The 22775-nt window shown below is 46.9% G+C and overlaps 1 protein-coding gene across 1 annotated transcript in view; it reads left to right on the top strand.

The window, feature by feature from the left end:
* Window positions 1-22775, top strand: part of SNED1 (sushi, nidogen and EGF like domains 1) — an 86844-nt gene that overhangs the window by 13901 nt on the left and 50168 nt on the right. Inside the window, exons 2-4 of the mRNA XM_024760412.1 lie at window positions 18310-18597; window positions 21862-22002; window positions 22612-22774. Coding sequence (XP_024616180.1) covers window positions 18310-18597; window positions 21862-22002; window positions 22612-22774 — 592 coding nt within the window. The remainder of the gene's footprint in view (window positions 1-18309; window positions 18598-21861; window positions 22003-22611; window position 22775) is intronic.

Here is a 22775-nt window from a genome sequence, read left to right as displayed (position 1 = left end):
TCCCCCGGGGGCTGAGGTGGTCCTGCCCAGGTGCGGGTTGAATACTCCTCAGCCACAAAGCCAGTGTGCCCGTCCTGGCCCCGTTAATCACCTCCTCCCCTAGCCACCCTCTGCTCACACCCAGACCTTTCACCAGGAGGGCTCAGGTGCAAAAGCAACAGGCATTTGTGTAACGTGTACAGACACCGTTACATCCCCCACAGGGGCCCCCGCGGATGACAACACGCAGTGCCCTCAACCAAGTGACCGTGTCTCCAGGACCTGGAACTCTGCCATCCGACAGAACGTGAAATTCGAATCCTGCAGCCCCTGTATGGTGGCTGCCCCTGGGGGCACACCTACCAGGCTAGGCAGGGCTGCTGTCAGGGAGAGGGATGCCTCACGGTGCCAGGAACGGTCCGGGCAGGTCCCTGTCTTCAAAAGAGGGCTGTGTGACCCGGTACCCACACCCCCCCTTAGTCCTGGCCACCACCCAGAGGCCAGCCAAGGGGAGCTGAACCCCTCCTGGGGCCACGTTTGGTGAGCAAACAGCCCGGCCAGGGTGCGAGGACCCGGGCAGGCAAGGCCGCAGGGGCAGAAGCCTTTCGGGATGATTTCGAGGAGGCTGGTCCAGGGCTCGTGACACCAGGTGCCCTCAGAAGATGGGGAACACGGAACGCTTGTCTCACACCTGACTCTAAGCACTGCGGGGGCCTTTGAGACCCCAGCCCACCGCTGCCACACACAAATGGTCCAGGGAGTCGACGGTGGCAGTGCCGTGGCCAGAGTGGGCCGATGAGGCTGGAAGGGCAGCACCGTGACGGCAAAGTGTCAACAGCAGTGAGACCCCCATGGAGGGCCTGGGAGGGGTCAGAGGTGGCTCACGAGGCCGACTTCTGTGGACACAGGCCTGGAGTGTGGCAGTGGATTTTGAGCCCCTAACGCAGAGCCCTTTCTTTCGCTGGGTCACGGTGGTGGCTGCATTGCCACCTCTGGTACGAGGAGGGACACGGGGGCATCCCCGTCAGTCCCATCAGAGAACAGCCCCACCCTGGGCACCTGCCCGAGGGACCCGGACCATGTAACCATCAGCTGCAGTCTGTTCCCAAAGATGGGCACCCTTAGTTGGCCGGGCTGGGCTCCGTCCGGTGGCAGCGCCGGCTTTTTCTGCGGAGGGTCCGGTTGTGAACCTCTGCGCATCGTGGCCGTGAGGGCTCGGAGCAAAGGCGTGGGCGCATGTGGGTTCCCGCAAAGCGCGGCCCACGGAGCCCCGCCCAGCCTCGTCTGCGTGACCTGGGAGCTACGAGTGTGATTTGTGTTTTTAAAGGGCTGTGAAAACAAAAACAGAAGGGGCAAAGAGGCATATGCGAGGAGCCCGTATATGGTCCACGGCGTGAAAAGTGTTTGCCATCTGGCCCTTCAGCCGGCAGTCTGCTGACCCTCCAGCAGACCCTTAGCAGCCCCCGCAGGTCAGTACAAACCTGGACGTCCCTCAGAGCTCCCTCCGCGGCCGGGGGTGCGGGGGGAGCCGGTGCTTCCAGTTCTGCCCACGCGCAGACTGACCCGGCGCCACTTCTGGAGTGGGCGCTGGAGCCGGACAGCCGCTGCCCCCCAGTGGACACCATGGGGCCCAGCTTAGCTGGGCCATCGGCGAACCAGGCAGGCTCTTAGGGCCCCTCTGGGACCCGAGGTCCCGCTAGGCCAGGGCTGCGCTCCGGGTGCCGGGGCGTTAGCCGAGCCCCCCTCGAGGGCAGCTGCTGTTGTTTCACGTAAAACCGAGACGGCTCGTGGCACAGGGACCTCTCCCTTTGGCCACCCACCCAGCTGGGCCCTTCCCTTGCTAGTGCCCACGTTCAAGTCCGCGCGCCCCAGTGGGGAGATTGAGCAGAGAGTCACAGGCCCCGCAGATCACACTCAGCTCCTACGAGCTCTCCCGGGGAGCGGGCAGGGCCCCAATTTGTAAAGAGGGTGCAGTGGGCCCTGCCTCGGGCAGGGGGCGCTGCTGGGCAAGGACAGGCCTCCGGCTCCGGCTCCGGCTCCGCTTGGCTCCTGGACGCCAAGTCCTTTCTGCTGCAGGGCCTGCGGGCGGGGTCTGTGCTGCCCTGCCCTCTCCACGTGCAGGGCCCCTGGAAGGAGAGCCCAGCCACTTCCCGGAGGGACGCGCAGGCAGCGATCACTCGTTCAGACACAGAGGCCACGTGGCCCAGATCCACCCACAGGGCCCCTGAAGCTTCCCCTCCCCGCTGCAAACCCGTCTGAACGCCAGGAGTCGAATTTGGGCATCTTCTCTGCCTACGGGAGCGCAGGAGAGTGGAGGGGCCGCGGACAGAGCAGAGGCCAGCTCCCTCTTTAGCCTTTAGCCCCTCTTTCCCGCACCCCTGCGCTCCTGGGCCCTCCCTGCTCCCCGAGGCCCAAGGTCAGGAGCGCCTACCTGCCACCTTCCTCCTGCCTTCCTTCCTTCCTTCTTTTTCCTTTCCATTTCTCTCCTTTCTTTCTCTTCCGCCTTCATCACTGAGGTATAATTCACGTCCTGTGCAGTTCACCCTCTTACAATTCAATGGCTTTTCACATGTTCACAGAACTGTACACCCATCACCACAATCACCCTTGGAACCTTTTCCTCACCCCGAAAGAAACCCTTCGCCCTGAGTGACCATCATCCAGCTTTTCCCAGCACACCCCTGACCTAGGCAATCCCTAAACTACTTTGTTTCTATGGATTTGCCTGTTCTGCATGTTTCATGTAAGTGGAGTCATGCAGTGTTTTGTGACTGGCTTCTTTCACTTAAGATGATGTTCTCAAAGTTCACTCGTGTTGTGGCCTGTGTCGGTACATCATTTCTTTTACTTGCCAAAAATATTCCATTTATTTTTATAATGTATCCACTCCTTAGTTGATGCAAATGAGGATTGCTTACTCCCTTCGGCTATTATGGATAATATTGTTATGGACATCCGTGTACGATACATCCTTTTGTGTGGACATGTTTCCAGTTCTCTTGGGTGTATGTGGATATATATCTAGGCATGGAATTGCTGGTGCATATAGTTATTCTCTACTTAACCATGTGAGGAGCTGACACTGTTTTCCAGAGTGGCCACACGTCTTGCGTTCCACCAACAGTGTAGGAGCGTTCCCGTTTCTTCACATCCTCACAAACATTTGTCATTATCTACTTTTTCCACGATGGCCATCCTAGTGGGTATGAAGTGTTATCTCGCTGTGGTTTTGATTTTCATCTCCCTGACAGTGATGCTGAGCGTCTTTTCATGTGGTTGTTGGCCATTTGTATATCTTCTTTGGAGAAGTACCTATTCAAGTCCTTTGCACTTTTTTTATTGGGTTGTCTTTTTCTAAAGACTATTTTTTAACAACAGTTTTAAGTTCGCAGCAAAATTGAGAGGAAGGTACAGAGAGGTCCCGTATCTTCCCACTCTGACTCACGCACAGCCTCCCCGTTACTCATCCTCCTCCACCGGAAGGTACGTTTGTCACAACTGATGAACCTACATTTACACGACATCATCATCCCCCAAAGTCCACAGTTTACATTGAGGTTCACTCTTGGTGTGGTACGTTCGGTAGGTCTGGACAAACGTTTAGTGACGTGTACCCATCACTGTGGTATCATCTCCGTGCTCCACCTGTTCATCCCTCCCCCAAACCCTAGCAAACTACCGATCTTTTTACTGTCTCCATAGTTTTACCTTTTCTAGAATGTTATATAGTTGGAATCATATAGTATGTGGCCTTTTTAGATGGACTTTTTCATTTAATATGCATGTAAGTTTCATCTATTTTTTCATGGCTTGATGGCTCATTTCTTTTTAGCACTGAGTAATATTCCACTGTCTGGATGTACCACAGTTTACATATCCACTCACCTACTAAAGGACTTCTCAGTTGCTTCCACGTTTTGGCAATTATGAATTAAGCTCCTCTAAATACCTGTGTGCAGGAATTTGTGTGGACATAAGTTTTCAACTCCTTTGGCTAAATACTAAGGAGCACAACTGCTGGGTCTTATGGTAAGACTATGTTTAGAAAACTGTCTTCCACAGTGGCTGGACCGTATGCAGCCCCACCAGCAGTGGGTGAGAGTTCCTGTTGCTCCACATCTTCACCAGTATTTGGTGCTGTCCGTGTTCCAGATTTGGCCATGCTAATGGGTGTATAGTGCTATCCCATTATTGTTTAAATTTGCATTTTCCCTGATAACCTATGATGTGGAGCATCTTTTCATATGCTTATTTGCCGTCTGCGTATCTTCTTTGGTGAGGTGTCTGTTAAGGCCTTTGGCCCAGTTTTTGACAAGGTTGGTTGTTTTCTTATCCTGAGTGTTAAAAGCTCTTTGTATACTTTGAATAACAGTCTTTATCATATTTGCAAACATTTTCCCCAGGTCTGTGGCCTTTCTTCTCATTCTCTTGATATTATCTTTCACAGAGCAGAGGTTTTTATCTCCTTTTCTTACTGCATTAGCTAGAACAAATGCTGAAGACGGTGGTGAGAGGGACATCCTTGCCTTCTACCTCATCTCAGTGGGAAAGCATCTAGTTTCTCACCATTAAGTATGATGTTACCTGTAGGTGTTGGTTTTTTTTTTAACATCTTTATTGGAGTATAATTGCTTTACAGTGGTGTGTTAATTTCTGCTTTATAACAAAGTGAATCAGCTATGCATATACATATGTTCCCATATCTCTTCCCTCTTGCGTCTCCCTCCCTATCCCACCCCTCCAGGCGGTCACAAAGCACCGAGCTGATCTCCCTGTGCTATGCAGCTGCTTCCCACTAGCTATCTACCTTGCATTTGGTCGTGTATATATGTCCATGCCTCTCTCTCGCTTTGTCCCAGCTTACCCTTTCCCCTCCCCGTGTCCTTAAGTCCATTCTCTAGTAGGTCTGCGTCTTTACTCCCATCCTGCCCCTGGGTCCTTCATAACTACCCGTAGGTTTTTTGTAGATATTCTATATCCCCCTCTGTTCCTAGATTACTGAAAGTCTTTATCATGAATGGGCGTTGGATTTTGTCAAATGCTTTTTATGCATCTGTTGACATGATCATGTGATTTTTCTTCTTTAGCCTCTTGATGTGATGGATTACATCAATTGGTTGTTGAATGTTGAGCCAGGCTCGCGTAGCTGAGATAAATCCCACTTGGCTGTGGTATACAATTCTTTTTCTACGTCGTTGGATTTGATTTGCTGATAATTTGTTGAGGATTTTTGTATCTGTGTTCATGAGCACCATCGGTCTGTAGTTTTCTTTTCTTGTAATGTCTTTGTCTGGTTTTGGTATTAGGGTGATGCTGGCCTCATAGAATGAGTTAGGAAGTATTCCCTCTGCTTCTATCCTCTGAAAGAGATTGCAGAGAATTGGTATAACTTCTTCTTAAGTGTGGTAGAATTCACCAGTGAACCTGTCTGGCCTGGTGCTTTCTGTTTTGGAAGATTATTAATTATTGACTCAGTTTCTTTAATAGATACAGGCCTATTCAGATTCTCTATTTCTTCTTGTGTGAGTTTTGGCATATTGTGTTTTTCAAGGAATCAGTCCATTTTATCTAGGTTATCAAATTTATGGTCATAGATTTTTTTCATATTATCTCTTTATTATCCTTTTAACGACCACAGTATCTGTACTGATGTTCCCTTTTACGTTTCTGATGTCAGTAATTTGTGTCCTCTTTTTGTCATAGATAGCCTGGCTGTCAATTTTATTGATCTTTTCAAAGAGCCAGCTTTTGTTTTGTTGATTTTTTAATTGATTACCTATTCTCAATTTTATTAAATTTTTTTCTTGAATTCTTATTATTTCTTTTATTCCACTTACTTTGCATTTACTCTGCTCTTCTTTACTAGTTTCCTATGGTGGAAACTTAGATCATTGATTTTAGATTTTTCTTCTTTTCTAATATATGCATTCAGTGCTATCAATTTCCCTCTAGGCAGTGCTTTCACTGCATCCACAATTTTGGATAAGGTGTGCTTTAATTTTCATTTAGTTCAAATATCTTTAAATTTCTCTTGACATTCCTCTTTGGCCCGTGTGTTTATAGAAGTGTGTTGTGTAACCACTATGTGATTGGGGATTTTCCAGTCATCTCCACTAGTTACCATCTGTCACCTAGTTACCGTCTGTCGCCACACCAAGTCATTACAATATTATTGACTACATACCCCATGCTGATTTCTAGTGTGGTCTGAGAGCAAATGTTGTATGATTTCTACGCTTTTTAATTTCTTAAGTTGCGTTCTATGGCCCAGAACGTGGTCTGTCTTGGTGAGCGTTCCTTGTGGGCTTGAGAAGAATGTGTTTTCGGCTGTTGTTGGGTGAGGTGGTATTTCGATCATATCTAGCTGTTTGATGGTGGTGTTGCGTTGGGTTATGTCCTTTCTGGTAGAGGACTACTGAAGTCTCCAACTGTAACGGTGGACTTGTCCATTTCTGCCTGTAGTTCTGTCAGCTGTTGCCTCACGTAGTTCAATGCTGTGTTAGGTGTATACACACTAAGGATTGTCTTGACATCTTGGAGAACTGATCCCTTTATCATTATGAAATGACCTTCTTTATCCTTGATAATATCCTTGGTTTGAAGTCGGCTCTGTTAGAAATTAATATAGCAACTCTTGCTTTCTTTTTTTTTTTTTTTAATAATTCTTTATTTATTTTTGGCTGTGTTGGGTCTTCGTTTCTGTGCGAGGGCTTTCTCTAGTTGCGGCAAGCGGGGGCCCCTATTCATCGCGGTGCGCGGGCCTCTCACTATCGTGGCCTCTCTTGTTGTGGAGCACAGGCTCCAGACGCGCAGGCTCAGTAGTTGTGGCTCACGGGCCTAGTTGCTCCGCGGCATGTGGGATCTTCCCAGACCACGGCTTGAACCCGTGTCCCCTGCATTGGCAGGCGGACTCTCAACCACTGCGCCACCAGGGAAGCCCTCTTGCTTTCTTTTGATTAGTGCTAGCATGATATATTTTCCCCCATCCATTTACCTTTCATCTAGATGCGTCTTTATATTTAAAGTGAGTTTCTTGTAGGCAGCTTATAGGTGGGTCTTGTTTTTTGATCCACTCTGACAATCTCTGTCTTTTCATTGGTGCATTTAGACGATTGATGTTCAGAGTGATTACTGATATGGTTGGATTAATATCTACAACACTTGTGACTGTTTTCTATTTGTCACCTTTGCTCTTTGTTCCAGCTTTTGTCTTCCACTCTTTTCTGGCTTTTGGGTTTTTTGAGTTGAATTATGATTGACCTAGCTCCCATCTGTCACCACACCAGGTTACTACGATATTATTGACTATGTGCCCCATGCTGTACATTTCATCCCTGTGACGCATTATTTTGCAACTGAAGTTTGTACCTCCTCTGAGTCTCCCTCACCTGTTCCACTCACTGTCCCACCCCTCCTCCCGTCTGGCAACCACCTGTTTGTTCCCTACAAGTCTGTTTCTGGTTTGTTATGTTTGTTCATTTGCTTGTTTTTTAGATTCCACATATAAGTAAAATCATACAGTATTTGTCTTTCTCTGACTTACTTCACTTAGCATAATACCCTCTAGGTCCATCCATGTTGTCACAAATGGCAAGATTTCATTCTTTTTTATGGCTGAGTAATATTCCATCATATATATATATATATGTATATATACAGACACACACACACCACACATACATATACATATATATCCCACTTCTTCTTTATCCATTCATCTATCAATGGACACTAAGTTTGCTTCCATATCTTGCCTATTGTAAATACTGCAGCTGTGAACATAGGGGTGTATATATCTTTTCAAATTAGTGTTTTTGTTTTCTTTGGGAAAATATCCAGAAGTGGAATTGCTGGTAATTCTATTTTTAGTTTTTTGAGGAACCTCCATACTGTTCTCCATAGTAGCTGCACCAATTTACATTCCCACCAACAGTGCACAAGGGTTCCCTTTTCTCCACACCCTCACCAACATTTTTTATTTGTGTTTTTGACAGTAGCCATTCCGATGCGTGTGAGGTGATACCTCACTGTGGTTTTCATTTGAGTTTCTTTGATGATGTGAAGTTGAACACCTTTTCATGTGTCTGTTGGCCATCTGTATGTCTTCTTTGGAAAAAAATCTATTCAGGTTCTCTGCCCATTTTTAATCTTTTTTGTTTGTTTGAGTTTTTTTAATGTTGAGTTGTGTGAGATCTTTGTATATTTAGGACACTAACCCCTTGTTGGATATATAATTTGCAAATACCTTCTCCCATTTAGTAAGCTGCCTTTTCATTCTGTTCATAGTTTCTTTTGCTGCGCAAAATCTTTTTAGTTTAAGTCCCATTTGTTTATTTTTGCTTTTGTTTCCCTTGCCTGAGAAGACAGATCCAAAAAAAAAAATTTCTAAGACTGATGTCAAAAAGTGTACCGCCTGTGTTTTCTTCTAGGAGTTTTATGGTTTCAGGTCTTTTTTTTTTTTTTTTTGGCTGTGTTGGGTCTCCGTTGCTGCACGTGGGCTTTCTCTAGTTGCAGCGAGCAGGGGCTACTCTTCGTTGCAGTGCGAGGGCTTCTCATTGCCGTGGCTTCTCTTGTTGTGGAGCATGGGCTCTAGGAGCTCGGACTTCAGTAGTTGTGGCATGCAGGCTCAGTAGTTGTGGCTCAGGAGCTCCAGAGTGCAGGCTTTGTAGTAGTTGTGGCACACGGGCTTAGTTGCTCCCTGGCTTGTGGCATCTTCCCGGACCAGGGCTCGGACCCATGTCCCCTGCATTGGCAGGGGGATTCTTTTTTTTTTTTTTTTGCAGTACGCGGGCCTCTCACTGTTGTGGCCTCTCCCGTTGCGGAGCACAGGCTCTGGATGTGCAGGCTCAGCGGCCATGGCTCACGGGCCCAGCCGCTCCGCAGCATGTGGGATCTTCCCAGACTGGGGCACGAACCCGTATCCCCTGCATCAGCAGGCGGACTCTCAACCACTGCGCCACCAGGGAAGCCCTGGCAGGCGGATTCTTAACCACTGTGCCACCAGGGAAGTCCCTCAGGTCTTATATTTAAGTCTTTTTTATATAATTTTTATTGGAGTATAGTTGATTTACAATGTTGTGTTAGTTTCAGGTGTACAGCAAAGTGAATCAGCTATACATATACATACATCCACTCTTTTTTAGATTCTTTTCCCATATAGGTCATTACAGAGTACTGAGTAGAGTTCCCTGTACTATGCAGTAGGTCCTTATTCGTTATCTATTTTATATATAGTAGCATGTATATATCAATCCCAATCTCCCAGTTTATCTCTCCCCCCCATTTAAGTCTGTAGTTCATTTTGAGTTTATTATTTTATATGGTGTGAGAAAGTAGTCCAGTTTGATTCCTTTGCATATATCTGTCCAGTTTTCCTAACACCATTTCTTGAAGAAGCTGTCTTTCTCCCCATGGTATATTCTTTCCTCCTCTGTTGTATATTAACTGACCATATGTAAGCAAATTTATTTATGGTGTCTCCATTCTGTTCCATTGACCTGTGTGTCTGTTTTTGTGCCAGTGCCATACTATTTGACTACTACAGCTTTGTAGTATAGTTTGAAATCAGGGAGTGTGATACCTCTAGCTTTGTTCTTCTTTCTCAAGATTGTTTTGGTTATTCACAGTCTTATGTGTTTCCATACAAATTTTAGAATTATGTGATCTAGTTCTGTGGGAAAATGCCATTGGTATTTTGATAGGGATTGCATTGAATCTGTAGATTCCCTTAGGTTGTATAGTCATTTTAACAATATTAATCCTTCCAATTCATAAGCACAGTATATCTTTCCATTTGTGTCACCTTCAGTTTCTTTCATCAATGTCTTATAGTTTTATAATATATATATCTCATATATATATGTGTATGTACGTACATATGCATATATAATATGATTGAAAACATTGTTGGTATTATTATTTTGGACAAACTGTTATCTGTTAGATCAGTTAGGAATAAGAAAAATAAAAGTTTTATTTTACCTTTATTACTTTATTCCTTCTTTTATGCTCTTTCTTTCTTAATGAAGATCCAGATTTCTCGTCTATATCATTTTCCTTCTCTCTAAAGAACTTCTTTTAACATACCTTGAAAAGCACGTCTACTGGCAATAAATTTCCTCAATTTTTGTTTGTCTGAGAAAGCCTTTATTTCTCCTTCGCTGAGGATAATTTTGCAGGGTACAGAATTCTAGGTTGGTGGGTTTCTTCTCTCAACATTTTAAATATCTCATTCCACTCTCTTCTTGCTTGCACCGTTTCTGAGGAATAGTCAGGTATAATTCTTATCTTTGCTCCTCTATAGGTAAGGTGTTTCTTCCCTCTGGCTTCTTTCAAGATTTTTTCTTTATCTTTGATTTTTCCATGATTTGAAAATGATATGCCTAGGGGATTTGAGCCCCTCTCCTTCTTGGTATTCTCTGAGCTTCCTAGATCTGTGGTTTGTGGTCTAATATTAATTTGAGGAAATTCTCAGTTATTACTGTTTCAAATATTTCTTCTCCTCCTTTCTCTTCTTTCTTCTCCTTCTGGAATTCTCACTACATGTATGTTTCTCCTTTTATAGTTGTCCAGCAGTCCTTGGATAATTTATTCTGCGTTTCTTTTTCTTTTGGTCTTTATTCTCTTTGCTTTTCAGTTTTGAAGGTTTCTGTTGAAATATCCTCGAGGTCAGCGATTCTTTCCTCAGCTGTAGCCAGTCTGCTAATAAGCCCATCGGAGTCATTGTGGAGCGTTTTATAGCTAACATTTCTTTTTGTTGTTTCATAGGGTTTCCATCTCTCTGATTACATTACCCATCTGTTCTTGCATGCCGTCTACTTTATCATTAGATCTCTTAGCGTATTACTCAGAATTGTTTTAAATTCCCAGTCTGATAATTCCAACCTCCCATCATGTCTGGTTCTGATATTTGCTGTGTCTCTTCAAACTGTGTCTCCTACCTTTTATTCTGCCTTGTAATTTTTTCTTGGGTAAAAGGAACTGCTATAAATAGACCTTTAGTAACGTGGTGGTAAAATGTGGCCATACATTTGCTTCTAAGTTCTGCTTTCACCATGCCTTCACATATTGTTGCTAAATAACACTGTTGTTATCTTTCTGTCCGAAGTTATTTATATTTCTTAATTTCCATATACAGAGGAATTTCCTGCCTTTTGGGGGTTATGATTTTCAGTGTAATTGCACTGTGGCCAGAGAACAAACTCTATGCTTTTTGCAGTCATTTGAAATTTGTTGACACTTGCTATGTGGTCAGTATGTGGTAAATTTTAATGTTATATTTGTGTTATATATTAGGTCAATTATTATTTATGTTGTTCAAATTTTCTATATTCTGACAGATTATTTTTGTCTGCCTAGTGTATATTTTACTAGCAAAGATGTGTTGAAATGTCCCACCATGATTATGAATTGACCTATTTTCTTTTTTTGTGAATTTTATTGTATTTATTTTTTTATACAGCAGGTTATTAGTTATCCATTTAATACATATTAGTGTATATATGTCAATCCCAATCTCCCAATTCATCACACGAATTGACCTATTTTCTTTTGTCAGTTTTTCATCTATATATGTTGAGGCTTTCTTATTAGGTATATAAAAATACAAAATTGTTATATCTTTCTTTATTATTATGAAGTAACCCTATTTATCTCTAACAATACTTACTACCTTATGGTCTAGTTTCCCTGAAAACAATATAACTATACCGGGTTTCCTTTGCTTAGCATTTGAATGGTATTATATGTAGTATTTTAACGTTTTATTTATTGATTAATTTATAGTATATATTTTAACTGGAACATCATATCCAGTTAATGAATTATTGATGTACTTGTGCTTCAGTCTATCTTCTTGTGCTCTTTGTTCCACTGCTTTATATTTCCTTTTTTTCTCCTTTCTTGCCATCTTTTATGTCAAATATTTTAATCATCCCATCTTATCCCCCCATCAGTTAGGACTATCTACACTATTTCTGTTCTTTCAGTGATTATCCTAGACAGTATGATATGTGCTTTTAATTATCAGTGTTCACTAATAAGTTTATTAATGCCATTGTCCTTCTCTTGGAAAATACAGTGACCTTGAATCACATTGACATGATTTATACTCTCCCAACTTACAGGCTGTTATTGTCATGGATTTTAATTCTCTATATTTTCAAGCACAGTTCCGCAAAGCATTATTTACGTGGTCGATGTTCATGTAGATTTATTCTCAAACCTTCTGCTTTAGTCTGCTTGGGTTGCTGTAACAAAAATGCCATAGACCAGGTGGTTTAAACAGCAACAACAAAAAAAGATGTTTATTTCTCACAGTTCTGAAGCCTGGGAAGTCCAAGATCAAGGGGTCAGCAGATCTAGAGTATATGGTGAAGAACCACTCCCTGATTCATAGATGGCCATCTTCTCGCTGCGTTCTCACATGTCAGAAGAAGCAAGGGAGCCCCCTGCAGTCTCATTTTTAAGGTCACTAAACTCATTCATGAGGGCTCCACCCTCATGAGCTAATCCCCTCCCAAAGGCTCCACTTCGAAATACCATGACACTGAGGAGTAGGTTTCAGCGTATGAATTGAGGAAAGGGGGCACAAACATTCAGCCCATGACAACTTCTTTGTCCTTTTTTCCTTTTTTAAAAAAATGTTTATTTATTTATTTTCTTATTAGTCATCCATTTTATACCCATCAGTGTATACATGTCAATCCCAATCTCCCACTTCATCACACCACCACCACCACACCCTGCCGCTTACCCCCTTGGTGTCCATACGTTTGTTCTCTACATCTGTGTCTCAATTTCTGCCCTGAAAACTGGATCATCTGTACCATCTTCTAGGTTCCACATATATGCCTTGTAAATTCATTGATTAGCTCTAGTAGTTTTCTGGTGGCATCTTTAGGAATCTCTAGGTATAGTATCATGTCATCTGCAAACAGTGACAGTTTTACTTCTTTTCTGATTTGTATTCCTTTTATTTCTTTTTCTTCTCTGATTGCCGTGGCTAGGACTTCCAAAACTATGTTGAATAATAGTGGTGAGAGTGGACGTCCTTGTCTTGTTCCTGATCTTAGAGGAAATGCTTTCAGTTTTTCACCATTGAGAATGATGTTTGCTGTGGGTTTGTCGTATATGGCCTTTATTATGTTGAAGTAGGTTCCCTCTATGCCCACTTTCTGGAGAGTTTTTATCATAAATGGGTGTTGAATTTTGTCAAAAGCTTTTTCTGCATCTATTGAGATGATCATATGGTTTTTCTCCTTCAATTTGTTAATATGGTGTATCACATTGATTGATTTGCGTATATTGAAGAATCCTTGCATCTCTGGGATAAATCCCACTTGATCATGGTGTATGATCCTTTTAATGTATTGTTGGATTCTGTTTGCTAGTATTTTGTTGAGGATTTTTGCATCTGTATTCATCAGTGATGTTGGTCTCTAATTTTCTTTTTATGTAGTACCTTTGTCTGGTTTTGGTATCAGGGTGATGGGGGCCTCATAACAACTTCTTTGTCCTTTTTTCCTTTTTGCATCTCTGACTTTAAATTTCCTTTTACTTGAATTTCTTTTAGTGTGGGTCAGCTATAAGACCACACCAGTCCCGTTCCCATTAGAATTTCTTTTAGTAGGGGTCTGCTATTTATTTATTGTTTGTTTGTTTGTTTGTATGGATTATCTCTATTTGGCCTTCAGCAGTAATGGATATTCTATCTCAGTATAAAACTTCATGTTGGCAGTTTATATATCTGTCAGCATATTGAATATATAATTCCACTGTTTCTCTGGCTCCCATTGTTGCTTATGAGAAGTCAGCAGTCAGTTTACCTGTAATGCCTTTAATGGTAATTTATCTGTTTTCTCCTTTTAAGATAGAGTGTCTCCTTGTCATTGACTTTCTGCATTTCCAGCATTTATTTTCTATAGCTTTGTTTTTGTCTTTTCCAGGTAGGGAATCACTGGGATTATTGAATATACAATCTGATGTCTTTCATCAGTTCTGGAAGTTTCCCAACTATTGCATTTGTATCTCTTTGCCTTCTGTTGCTCCATATCATACATTTGGCCATCTTACTGCTTCCCATATTCCTGATCTTTTCTTCGTTTTCCACCTTTTTGTCTCTGTTCTAAATTGTAGATCTTTCCTTCTGAGCTGTCTTCTAGTTCCAGTTAACTCACTCTTTCTTTAGTTCCATCGGACCTGCTCTTAAATGTCTACTTTAAACAGAAATTCTCTTAATTTCTGTTATTTGGTTTTAGTGCTAGAATTTCTACTTAGTTCTTTTAAATGGGTTTTAAAAAATAATTTCCAATCCTGATGATTTTTTTTTGTGTGTGTGGTACACGGGCCTCTCACTGCCGTGGCCTCTCCCATTGCGGAGCACAGGCTCCGGACACGCAGGCCCAGCGGCCACGGCTCACGGGTCCAGCCACTCCGCGGCATGTGGGATCATCCCGGACCAGGGCACGAACCCACGTCCCCTGCATTGGCAGGCGGACTCTCAACCACTGTGCCACCAGGGAAGCCCCCCTGATGATTTTTTAATAAAATTTTGTATTGTGGAAAATATACATAATATAAAATTGACCATCTTAACCATGTTTACGTGTAAGTTCAGTGTCATTAAGGACATTCATGTTGTGTAGCCATCACCACCATACATCTCCAGAACTCTTTTCATCTTGCAAAACTCAAAGTCTATATCCATTAAACACTACGTCACCCATTCCCCTTCCCCTTGGCAACCACCATTCTACTTTCTGTCTTTATGATTTTTGACTACTCCAGGTACCTCATATAAGTGAAATCACACAGCATGTGTCCCTTTGTGACTGGCTGTTTCACTTTGCGTAACGTCTTCAAGGTTCGTCCATGTTGTAGCGTGTGTCAGAATTCCCTTCCTTTTTAAATAATATTCCATTATATACATACATGATATTTTGCTTATTCATTCATGCCTTGATGGAGCTTTGGTTGTTTCCACCTTTCAGCTGTTGTGAATAATGCTGCTGTGAACATGGGTATACAAATGTCTTTTCAAGACCCTGCATTTAATTCTTTTTGGTATTGTTGTGGATTAAATTGTGTCCCCTCAAAATTTATATGCTGAAGTCCTAACCCCAGATGTGATTGTATTTGGAGATAGGATCTTTAGGGAGGTAACTGAGGTTAAATGAGGTCATAGGGGTGGGACCCTAATCCAATAAGAAGATGAGAGACACCAGAAAGCTCTCTCCTTCCTCGTGTGCACACAGAGGAAAGGCCCTGTGAGGACAGAGCAAGAAGGCAGCCATCTACACACCAGGAAGAGAGGCCTCACTAGAAAGCAACCCTAGTGGCTCCTTGATATTGGACTTCTAGCCTCCAGAACTGTGGGTAAATACATTTCTGTTGTTTAAGCCACTCAGTCTGTGGCATTTTGTTATGGCAGCTCTATCAGACTAGTACAGATATATACCCAGAAGTAGAATTACTGGATCATGTGGTAATTCTATTTGTAGTTTTTTTGAGAAACTGCCTGCCTACTGTTTTCCACGGTGGCTGCACCATTTTACATTCCCACCAACAGTGCACATGGGTTCCAGTTTTGCTACATCCTCACCAATGCTTGTAATTTTCTGGCTTTTTAAAAAAAATAGTAGCCATCCTAATGGGTGTAACATGGTGGCTCACTGTGGCTTTGACTTGCGTTTCTAATGATTAGTGGCATCGAGTATATTTTCATTGGCTTGGTCATTTGTATGTCTTCTTTGGAAAAACGTTTATTCAAGCCCTTTTCCCATTTCTTTAATCAGGTTGTTTGGCTTTTTGTTGTTGCTGAGTTGTAGGAGTTTACTATATATTCTGGCTATTCATCCCTTATTAAACATATGATTTGCAGATATTTTCTCCCATGTGTGGATGACCTTTTTACTCTGCTGAAGGTGTCTTTTGATGCACAAAAGGTTTTCATTTGGATGAACTCCAGTTTGTCTATATTTTCTTTCGTTGCCTGTGCCTTTGGTGTCATTGCCAAAGCCAGTGTTGTGAAGATTTTGCCCTATGTTTTCCTATGAGTTTTATGTTTTTAGCTCTTATATTTAGGCCCTTGATCCATTTCAGTTAATTTTTGTAAATGGTGTTAGGTAAGGGTCTGACTTTATTCTTTCACATGTGGATATCCAGTTTTTCCAACACCATTTGTTGAAAAGACTGTCCTTTCTCCATTGAATGGTCTTAGCACCCTGGTTAAAAATCATCTGACCATATATGCAAGGGTTTCTTTCTGGGCTCTCTGTTCTATTCCATTGATCTATCTGTCTGTCTTTGTGCCAGTGCCACACTGTTTTGATTACTGTAGCTTTGGGATAAGATATGAAATCAGAAAGTATAAGTTCTCCAATGTTGTTCTTCTTTTTCAAGATTATTTTGGGTATTCTCTTGATGAAATTTTAGAGCTTGCATTTTATTTCTTTGAACATAGTAAACTTAGTTATTTTATAGTCTGTGTCTGATCATTCCAATATCTGATGTTTCTCTTATTTCTGCTTATTCCTGTTAGCAGTGTCTCACTTCCTTGTGTGTCTGGTTATCTTTGACTGTGTCCTGGAATTTGTATTTGAACAGATGTTTACAGGAATAACTTGAGGCCTAAGATGATACGTCTTGCTCCAGGGAGGGTTTTTCTTTACTCCTGCCTGGAACCTAGGGGTGCTCCCTGTCAGGAACCACCTTAATCTAAGTTCCAGGCTCAAAGTGCCTGGATGGCCCAGGTGAAGGGAAGGTGGAGTGTACATCTGCATAAGGACCACTTACTTTGGGTTCACCCTGATTATGAGGCAGGCCTTAGAGGTCCCAGCTTAATGTGGGGGTTATCAGGTTCCTCACCTTGAGCTAGCCCCGAGTTTTGGCATTTATCTCTTTCCCTCCATGAGGCTACAAAAAGTATAGGTCTGTCGTACAGCTGTCGCTTCTACATCTGCAGATGTACTCACTCAGGGGGAAAGGAGCTTTGAGTACTGGCCTCACCTCCAGTCTCTTCTTGTCCAAGATTTGGAATTGAAATATGCTCCCTTGTTCACTCTTTGGTGCCTTTGAGAGGTCTGTTGGGCTCCCCTGGTGGCGCAGTGGTTAAGAATCCACCTGCCAATGCAGGGGGCACGGGTTTGAGCCCTGGTCCGGGAAGATCCCACATGCCACAGAGCAGCTAAGCCCTTGCACCACAACTACTGAGCCTGCGCTCTAGAGCCCGCGAGCCATAACTACTGAGCCCGCGTGCCGCAACTACTGAAGCCCACGTGTCACAACTACTGAAGCCCGCACGCCTAGAGCTCGGGCTCTGCAACAAGAGGAGCAACTGCAATGAGAAGCCCGTGCACCGCAACGAAGAGTAGCCCCTGCTCTCAGCAACTAGAGAAAGCCCGCACGCAGCAGCGAAGACCCAACGCAGCCAAAAATTAAATAAATAATCTTTTATAAAAAAAGAAGAAGAGAGGTGTATTTATCCGCCTTTTTGTTTGGTGTAGACTACAGAGCCTGCCCTCACCTGAAGGGTCATTTCTAAAAGCATGGGCTGACCACAGTCTTCCCAGGATAAATCGTGATGGTCTAGAGCTGACTCTGTGATCATCAGTCCACTCAACCCTGCCCAGCACCCCGTGAGGCCAGAATGAGTGTTTGCTCCATCCTACAGGTGGAAAGCCAGAGCACAGAGAGGCAAAGCCTAATGTGCCTGGTGGCTGCATAGCTGGAGAGTGGCAGGGTCAACGCTAGAACCAGTTGTGTCTGACCACAAAGATGCCGCTCCACCTCCTGTGCTCAGGGGCCTTCTGGGGCTCCACTACCTGGAGTCCTGAGCACAGGTGCCCCACCTGGCCATCGAGGCCCTCCCGGCCTCCCCTGTCCACAGTGGTCCCAGCCCATCCCCACTCCTGCTCGGCAAGCACGCCTCCTCCTCACCCTTCCAGACCTGGCTCAGAGGCTGGGACTGCCCTGCCCTCCTGCGGCCCCTGATGGGAGTCGGACCAAGTAGCTGGGGCCACTGGGCAGGTCTGAGCCCCCTACCGCCCAAAGCCAGGGCCCACACTGGGGGATCCCCACCCCACGCTGGCAGCCCCAGGCCAGGCACTGTGCAGGGCGCCGTGTACAGCAAACAGGTCAGAGCCTGTGCCCTGAGCCACGGCCTGTCCGGGAGGGGTTGGAGCAGGCCCAGGGATCCCAAATCAGGGACCAGGAACTGTCAGGCCACCCTGAAAATACCCTGCCCAAGGCTGGCTCAGCCTCAGAGGGTGCCCAGGGGGTGAGGCTGGGGAGGCCCCCATCTGGCCCCTCTCTGGCTTTCTGCCCCGACAGGTGAACAACAACGGGATCGTCTCCTTCCTGAAGGAGGTTTCTCAGTTCACCCCAGTGGCCTTCCCCATCGCCAAGGACCGCTGCGTGGTGGCGGCCTTCTGGGCGGACGTGGACAACCGGCATGCAGGCGACGTGTACTACCGGGAGGCCACCGACGCAGCCACGCTGCGCAGGGCCACAGATGATGTCAGGCGCTACTTCCCCGAGCTCCCAGGCTTCTCCGCCACCTGGGTGTTCATAGCCACCTGGTACCGCGTCACCTTCTTCGGAGGCAGCTCCTCTTCCCCCGTGAGTGTTCTGTCCTGGGGAAGGGAGGACATCCATGTGGGGCCCAGGGTCTCCCTCCAGGGCCCCCTGCTTGCTGAGTGGGCCAGACGCAATCCCTGGGCTTCGTGCCCAGAGGGGACAGCTGGGCTCAGGGGCAGAAGCCACTCGCCCAAGGTCACAGGGCCAGGCTGGAGGGGGGATGGAGCCTGGGCCTCCTGGAAACCACCCGCGTCCAGGGAAACGCCAAGTGCCCCAACACCGTCCCTCACTCACTCGGGGGACGCAGATGGTCTGTGTTAGAAGGTTTCCGTTTGGAACGGTTCAGTACTCAAAGGGTTAAATGGGAAGTTTATTCCGTTTAATACATTATTCCTTGATGACGCCGAACGGCCACAGCGCCAAGTCCAGAATAACTGACCACTTTACCCAGCGTGGTCAGTGTGGTGGGCGGATCCCCAGTGAGGGCGGCATAGCGCTTCCAGCAGCAGACGCGTGACCGGCACCTCCTGCGGCCAGGCCCGCGATGGGTGCTGGGTCACAACCGCATGGGACAGAGGGCGGCTCTCTAGAGAAAAGCACTGGGGAGCGGGCAGCCTTTCAGGACGGTATGCCCACACATTTAATACACATTCCTTTAGGGGCACGTCTGGGGCAGGCCGTGTTCTGGGCTCTGGGGAGGCGGCCCCAGACAGAGAGCACAGGACGTGACTCTCCCGTGGGGCACACTCTAACAGGGGTGACACCAGCGACCACGTAACAGGGACGCCACGCCAGCAGGACGTGGGCTCTCCCTGATGCTGTGCAAGCCTGGGGGCCTGGCTCGGCCACATGGGGGAGGTTTGGAGCTGGAGGGACTGGAGGGCTCAGCACAGCAGTCAGGGTGGGTGTGACCACACTGGGCTGAGGAGGAGAGAGAAGCCCCGAGGGCGGTGCCCGGTCTCCCATCGCAGGCACAGGGTGGGAGGGGTGGGGACAGGTGGCAGACGGGCTCGGTCCTAGATGTGCTGAGCAGAGCCCGGAGTCCCCAGCCGCGGCGGCTCAGGTGGCGACGGGGCGGGGAGGGACGTGCAGGTGGTGATGGACCCTGCAGCCCCCAAGAGGCCAAAGAGAAGCAAGCTGCTTGTCAGGTACCTTGTGAGAGTAACCGTCACCGCTGGGGGTTTTAGCAGGAGTATACGAGCAAATCAGGAAAGATGGGCTTTTTCTGTAAACATTACTACAAAGAAGTTTCTCGACTGAACTTTTGTTCACACGTAGCCCACTAACATTTTGTACGTTTTGTTTGTTTTTTCTTATCGCCAATTTGTAAGAAAAATGTCTTTTTAACAAAAAGTAGAGAAAAAGAATCTACAGCCCCACCAGCAGGACATAACTCCTGTTCAACATGTCCCATTGTGAATCAACCCACACGTTAAAAAATAAATAGAACCACCTGGAACGTGCTGTTTTGTGAGTGTTTCTTTCACTCAACAGTATTGTGGGCACTTTCCTCATTCTTATATGTTCTTCTACGTCATTTTTTATGTTATAATTTCACCTCTGCAGAGTCATTTTACCTATTACCTCTCCGCCTGGGAGGAAGGAGGCGCCCAGGGCCCCTCTGAGCAGACAGAGGAAACCTTAACGTCCTCCTCTTTTCAGACCCGGAGACGTCAGTTCCAAAATGATTGCCTTGTGAGACGGGGAACCGGGGTTCTGAGTTCGGGGTGGAAACCAGGCTGGGAGCTGGGAGATGGGGAAGCCCTCCCCTGGGGGCACCTGCAGGGGCAGGTCGATCAACGGAAAGTGGTGGTTAAGCTTCGGGCACGTCCTCGTCCTCCTCAAACGTCTGGGCCTCATAGCTCGCGAAGCCCCTCCACTGGCCTCGCTGACCAACCGCGGTCCAGCCCTCCTCACACCTTCCCACTGCTCGGGCCTTCCAGCCCTCACGCCCTCCTCGTCCTGAGTCCCGGCACCCGAGCTTGCCTTCCCGCAGGAGACTGCTCGGTTCCCCTGCTGTCATCTTTCACCGTGGGACGCCCCCGTGTGCAATGCCTGCGTGCCAGCCCGGCGTGGTGGCACTTGCACTCCGGTGGGCCTGCTGCCTCCATCACGGGGTGCCCCGAGGGTGCTGCATCGCCCGCAGTGTCTGTGAAATCATCCCGGCATGAGTTGCTAGAAGGGAGGTTGCTGCCTGTGCAAGTCTGATTTCCCCTCAAAACTGTGCCCACTCACAGTTGCACAAGCCACATTGAGAAGCGCCTGTAGCCCTGCACCCCGGCCAAACGCACCGCTCCACAGGCGTGAAAGGAATGGCCCTCGTTTTATCAGCTTTACGCATCTCTGAGTTCTAGTAACCGGGAATCTTGGCCAGTGGTATTCTATCGTGATGTTTCTGTTCACACCCTTTGCCAATTTGTCTGTCATCTTTCTGTCCTTTTTCTTATTGATCCGTGGAAGTTCTACTTGAATTAAAGACATCACCAGTTTCTCTGCCGTGTGTGTTATAAACACACTTTTCCCTTCACTCTTTGCCATTCAGCTTGATCTCATGACACTTTTTTATATCCGGAAGTTCTTGTAGTCAAATGTATAAATCTCCTTTGTGGTTTCTGCAGTTTTAACAAATGTCAGGCTTAAAAGTCCTTCCCTAGACGTTCTACATATTCGCCTACGTTTTCCTCGAGGCCAACGACAGCCTCATTTACAACCTTACTCGATTCGGGATTTATTTTCATAAGAGATATAAAGCCCCAATTTAATTGTTTTTCAGAGCTTCCTATTCGTCCCACGATCGTTTCTTAAACAGTCTCGCCCTTTGCGCATTCTGAAATAGCACCTCTCATGTATACGCTGCCCGCTAATACTTTCATGGAGGATTTTCCATGAAAACCAAAAAACTTAGCGATTGAAAACTGCCTTTCCTTCTTTCCCCTTTTTATCTTTCCCTTTTCTCCTTTTACTTTTCTGTTCATCTCACATGAGATGATTTTGTGGATTTGGCCAGGTGGTCACGAACCCTCTGTGCCCCCAGACCCACAGAGGAAACTGTCTGCTCCTGGTGTCCGTGGCCTCCACAGCCCCTCAGTGGGCTTCACTCGCTCTCCAGTCATCAGATAATACTGGGGGGAGGGGCAGGCGTTGGGGACACAGCGGAGGACGGAGGTCGAGGTCATCGGGGCCTCCCTGTGGCTGACCATCTCGCTGGGGAAACAGAGGAGGGACCAGTGGGCGACTGCAGTGTGGGCGGGGCGGGGTCTTTGGGTGGAGACGGGCGCAGGCTTCGCTCAGCCTCCTGCTTGGCAGGTCAACACGTTCCAGACCGTGCTCATCACCGACGGCAAGCTCTCTTTCACCATCTTCAACTACGAGTCCATCACGTGGACCACGGGCACGCACGCCAGCAGCGGGGGCGACGCCGCTGGTCTGGGGGGCATCGCGGCCCAGGTAGGGGCCCTGCTCCCCACGGCTGGGACTGTCCCGAGCTGGTGAGGCAGGTGGACCCCCCCCCCTCCCCGCCCAGTGCTGTGCAGAGGCCTCTCCCGGCCCAGAACCACCGAAACACTCTCGGGCCAAAGCACCTTTGTCCCGACCCACACGGCCGGCCAGACAGGGCCAGCTGCAGCTGGGACAGAGTTCTGTGTGCACTGTGGCCTGAGGGACAGTGGCCAGCAGAAAATCCCAGGTGCGGAGGGTGGTCAAGTGCGAGCCCCCAGGGCCTGGGAGTGCCCCTCCCCCCGCTCTAGGCTCTCTGCTTTCTCCTGAGGTCACACTGGCCCTGGGTCCTAGGGGAGGCCCGGGAGCCCAGGAGTGGGCGGGAAGGGGTGGGGGGAGGGCTGCCAGGGCTCAACCAGGTCAGCAGCTGGAGGAGCTGCTGGTTAGGGTGGGGCGTGGCTGGGAGGCGGGGACCGCACGGCGGGCCGGTGAAGATGCCCCTGAATCTTCAGCGCTCCGCAGCTCACGAGGCCGCCCCCGCGGGAGGTGGGTCTCAGGAACGTTAGGGAGACCTGCGGACCCAGCCCGCACCTGCCCCCACTCTCTCCCACCCGCCCCCAGGCCGGCTTCAATGCGGGTGATGGGCGGCGCTACTTCAGCATCCCCGGCTCACGCACAGCGGACATGGCGGAGGTGGAGACCACCACCAACGTGGGCGTGCCCGGGCGCTGGGCGTTCAGAATCGATGATGCCCAGGTGCGCGTGGGGGGCTGCGGCCATACAAG

The sequence above is a fragment of the Neophocaena asiaeorientalis genome, unplaced genomic scaffold (assembly GCF_003031525.2).
Source record: "Neophocaena asiaeorientalis asiaeorientalis breed wild unplaced genomic scaffold, Neophocaena_asiaeorientalis_V1.1 scaffold185, whole genome shotgun sequence".
Lineage (NCBI taxonomy): Eukaryota > Metazoa > Chordata > Mammalia > Artiodactyla > Phocoenidae > Neophocaena > Neophocaena asiaeorientalis.
Note: the sequence above shows the minus strand (reverse complement) of the source record. Positions and strands in the feature narration are given on the sequence as shown.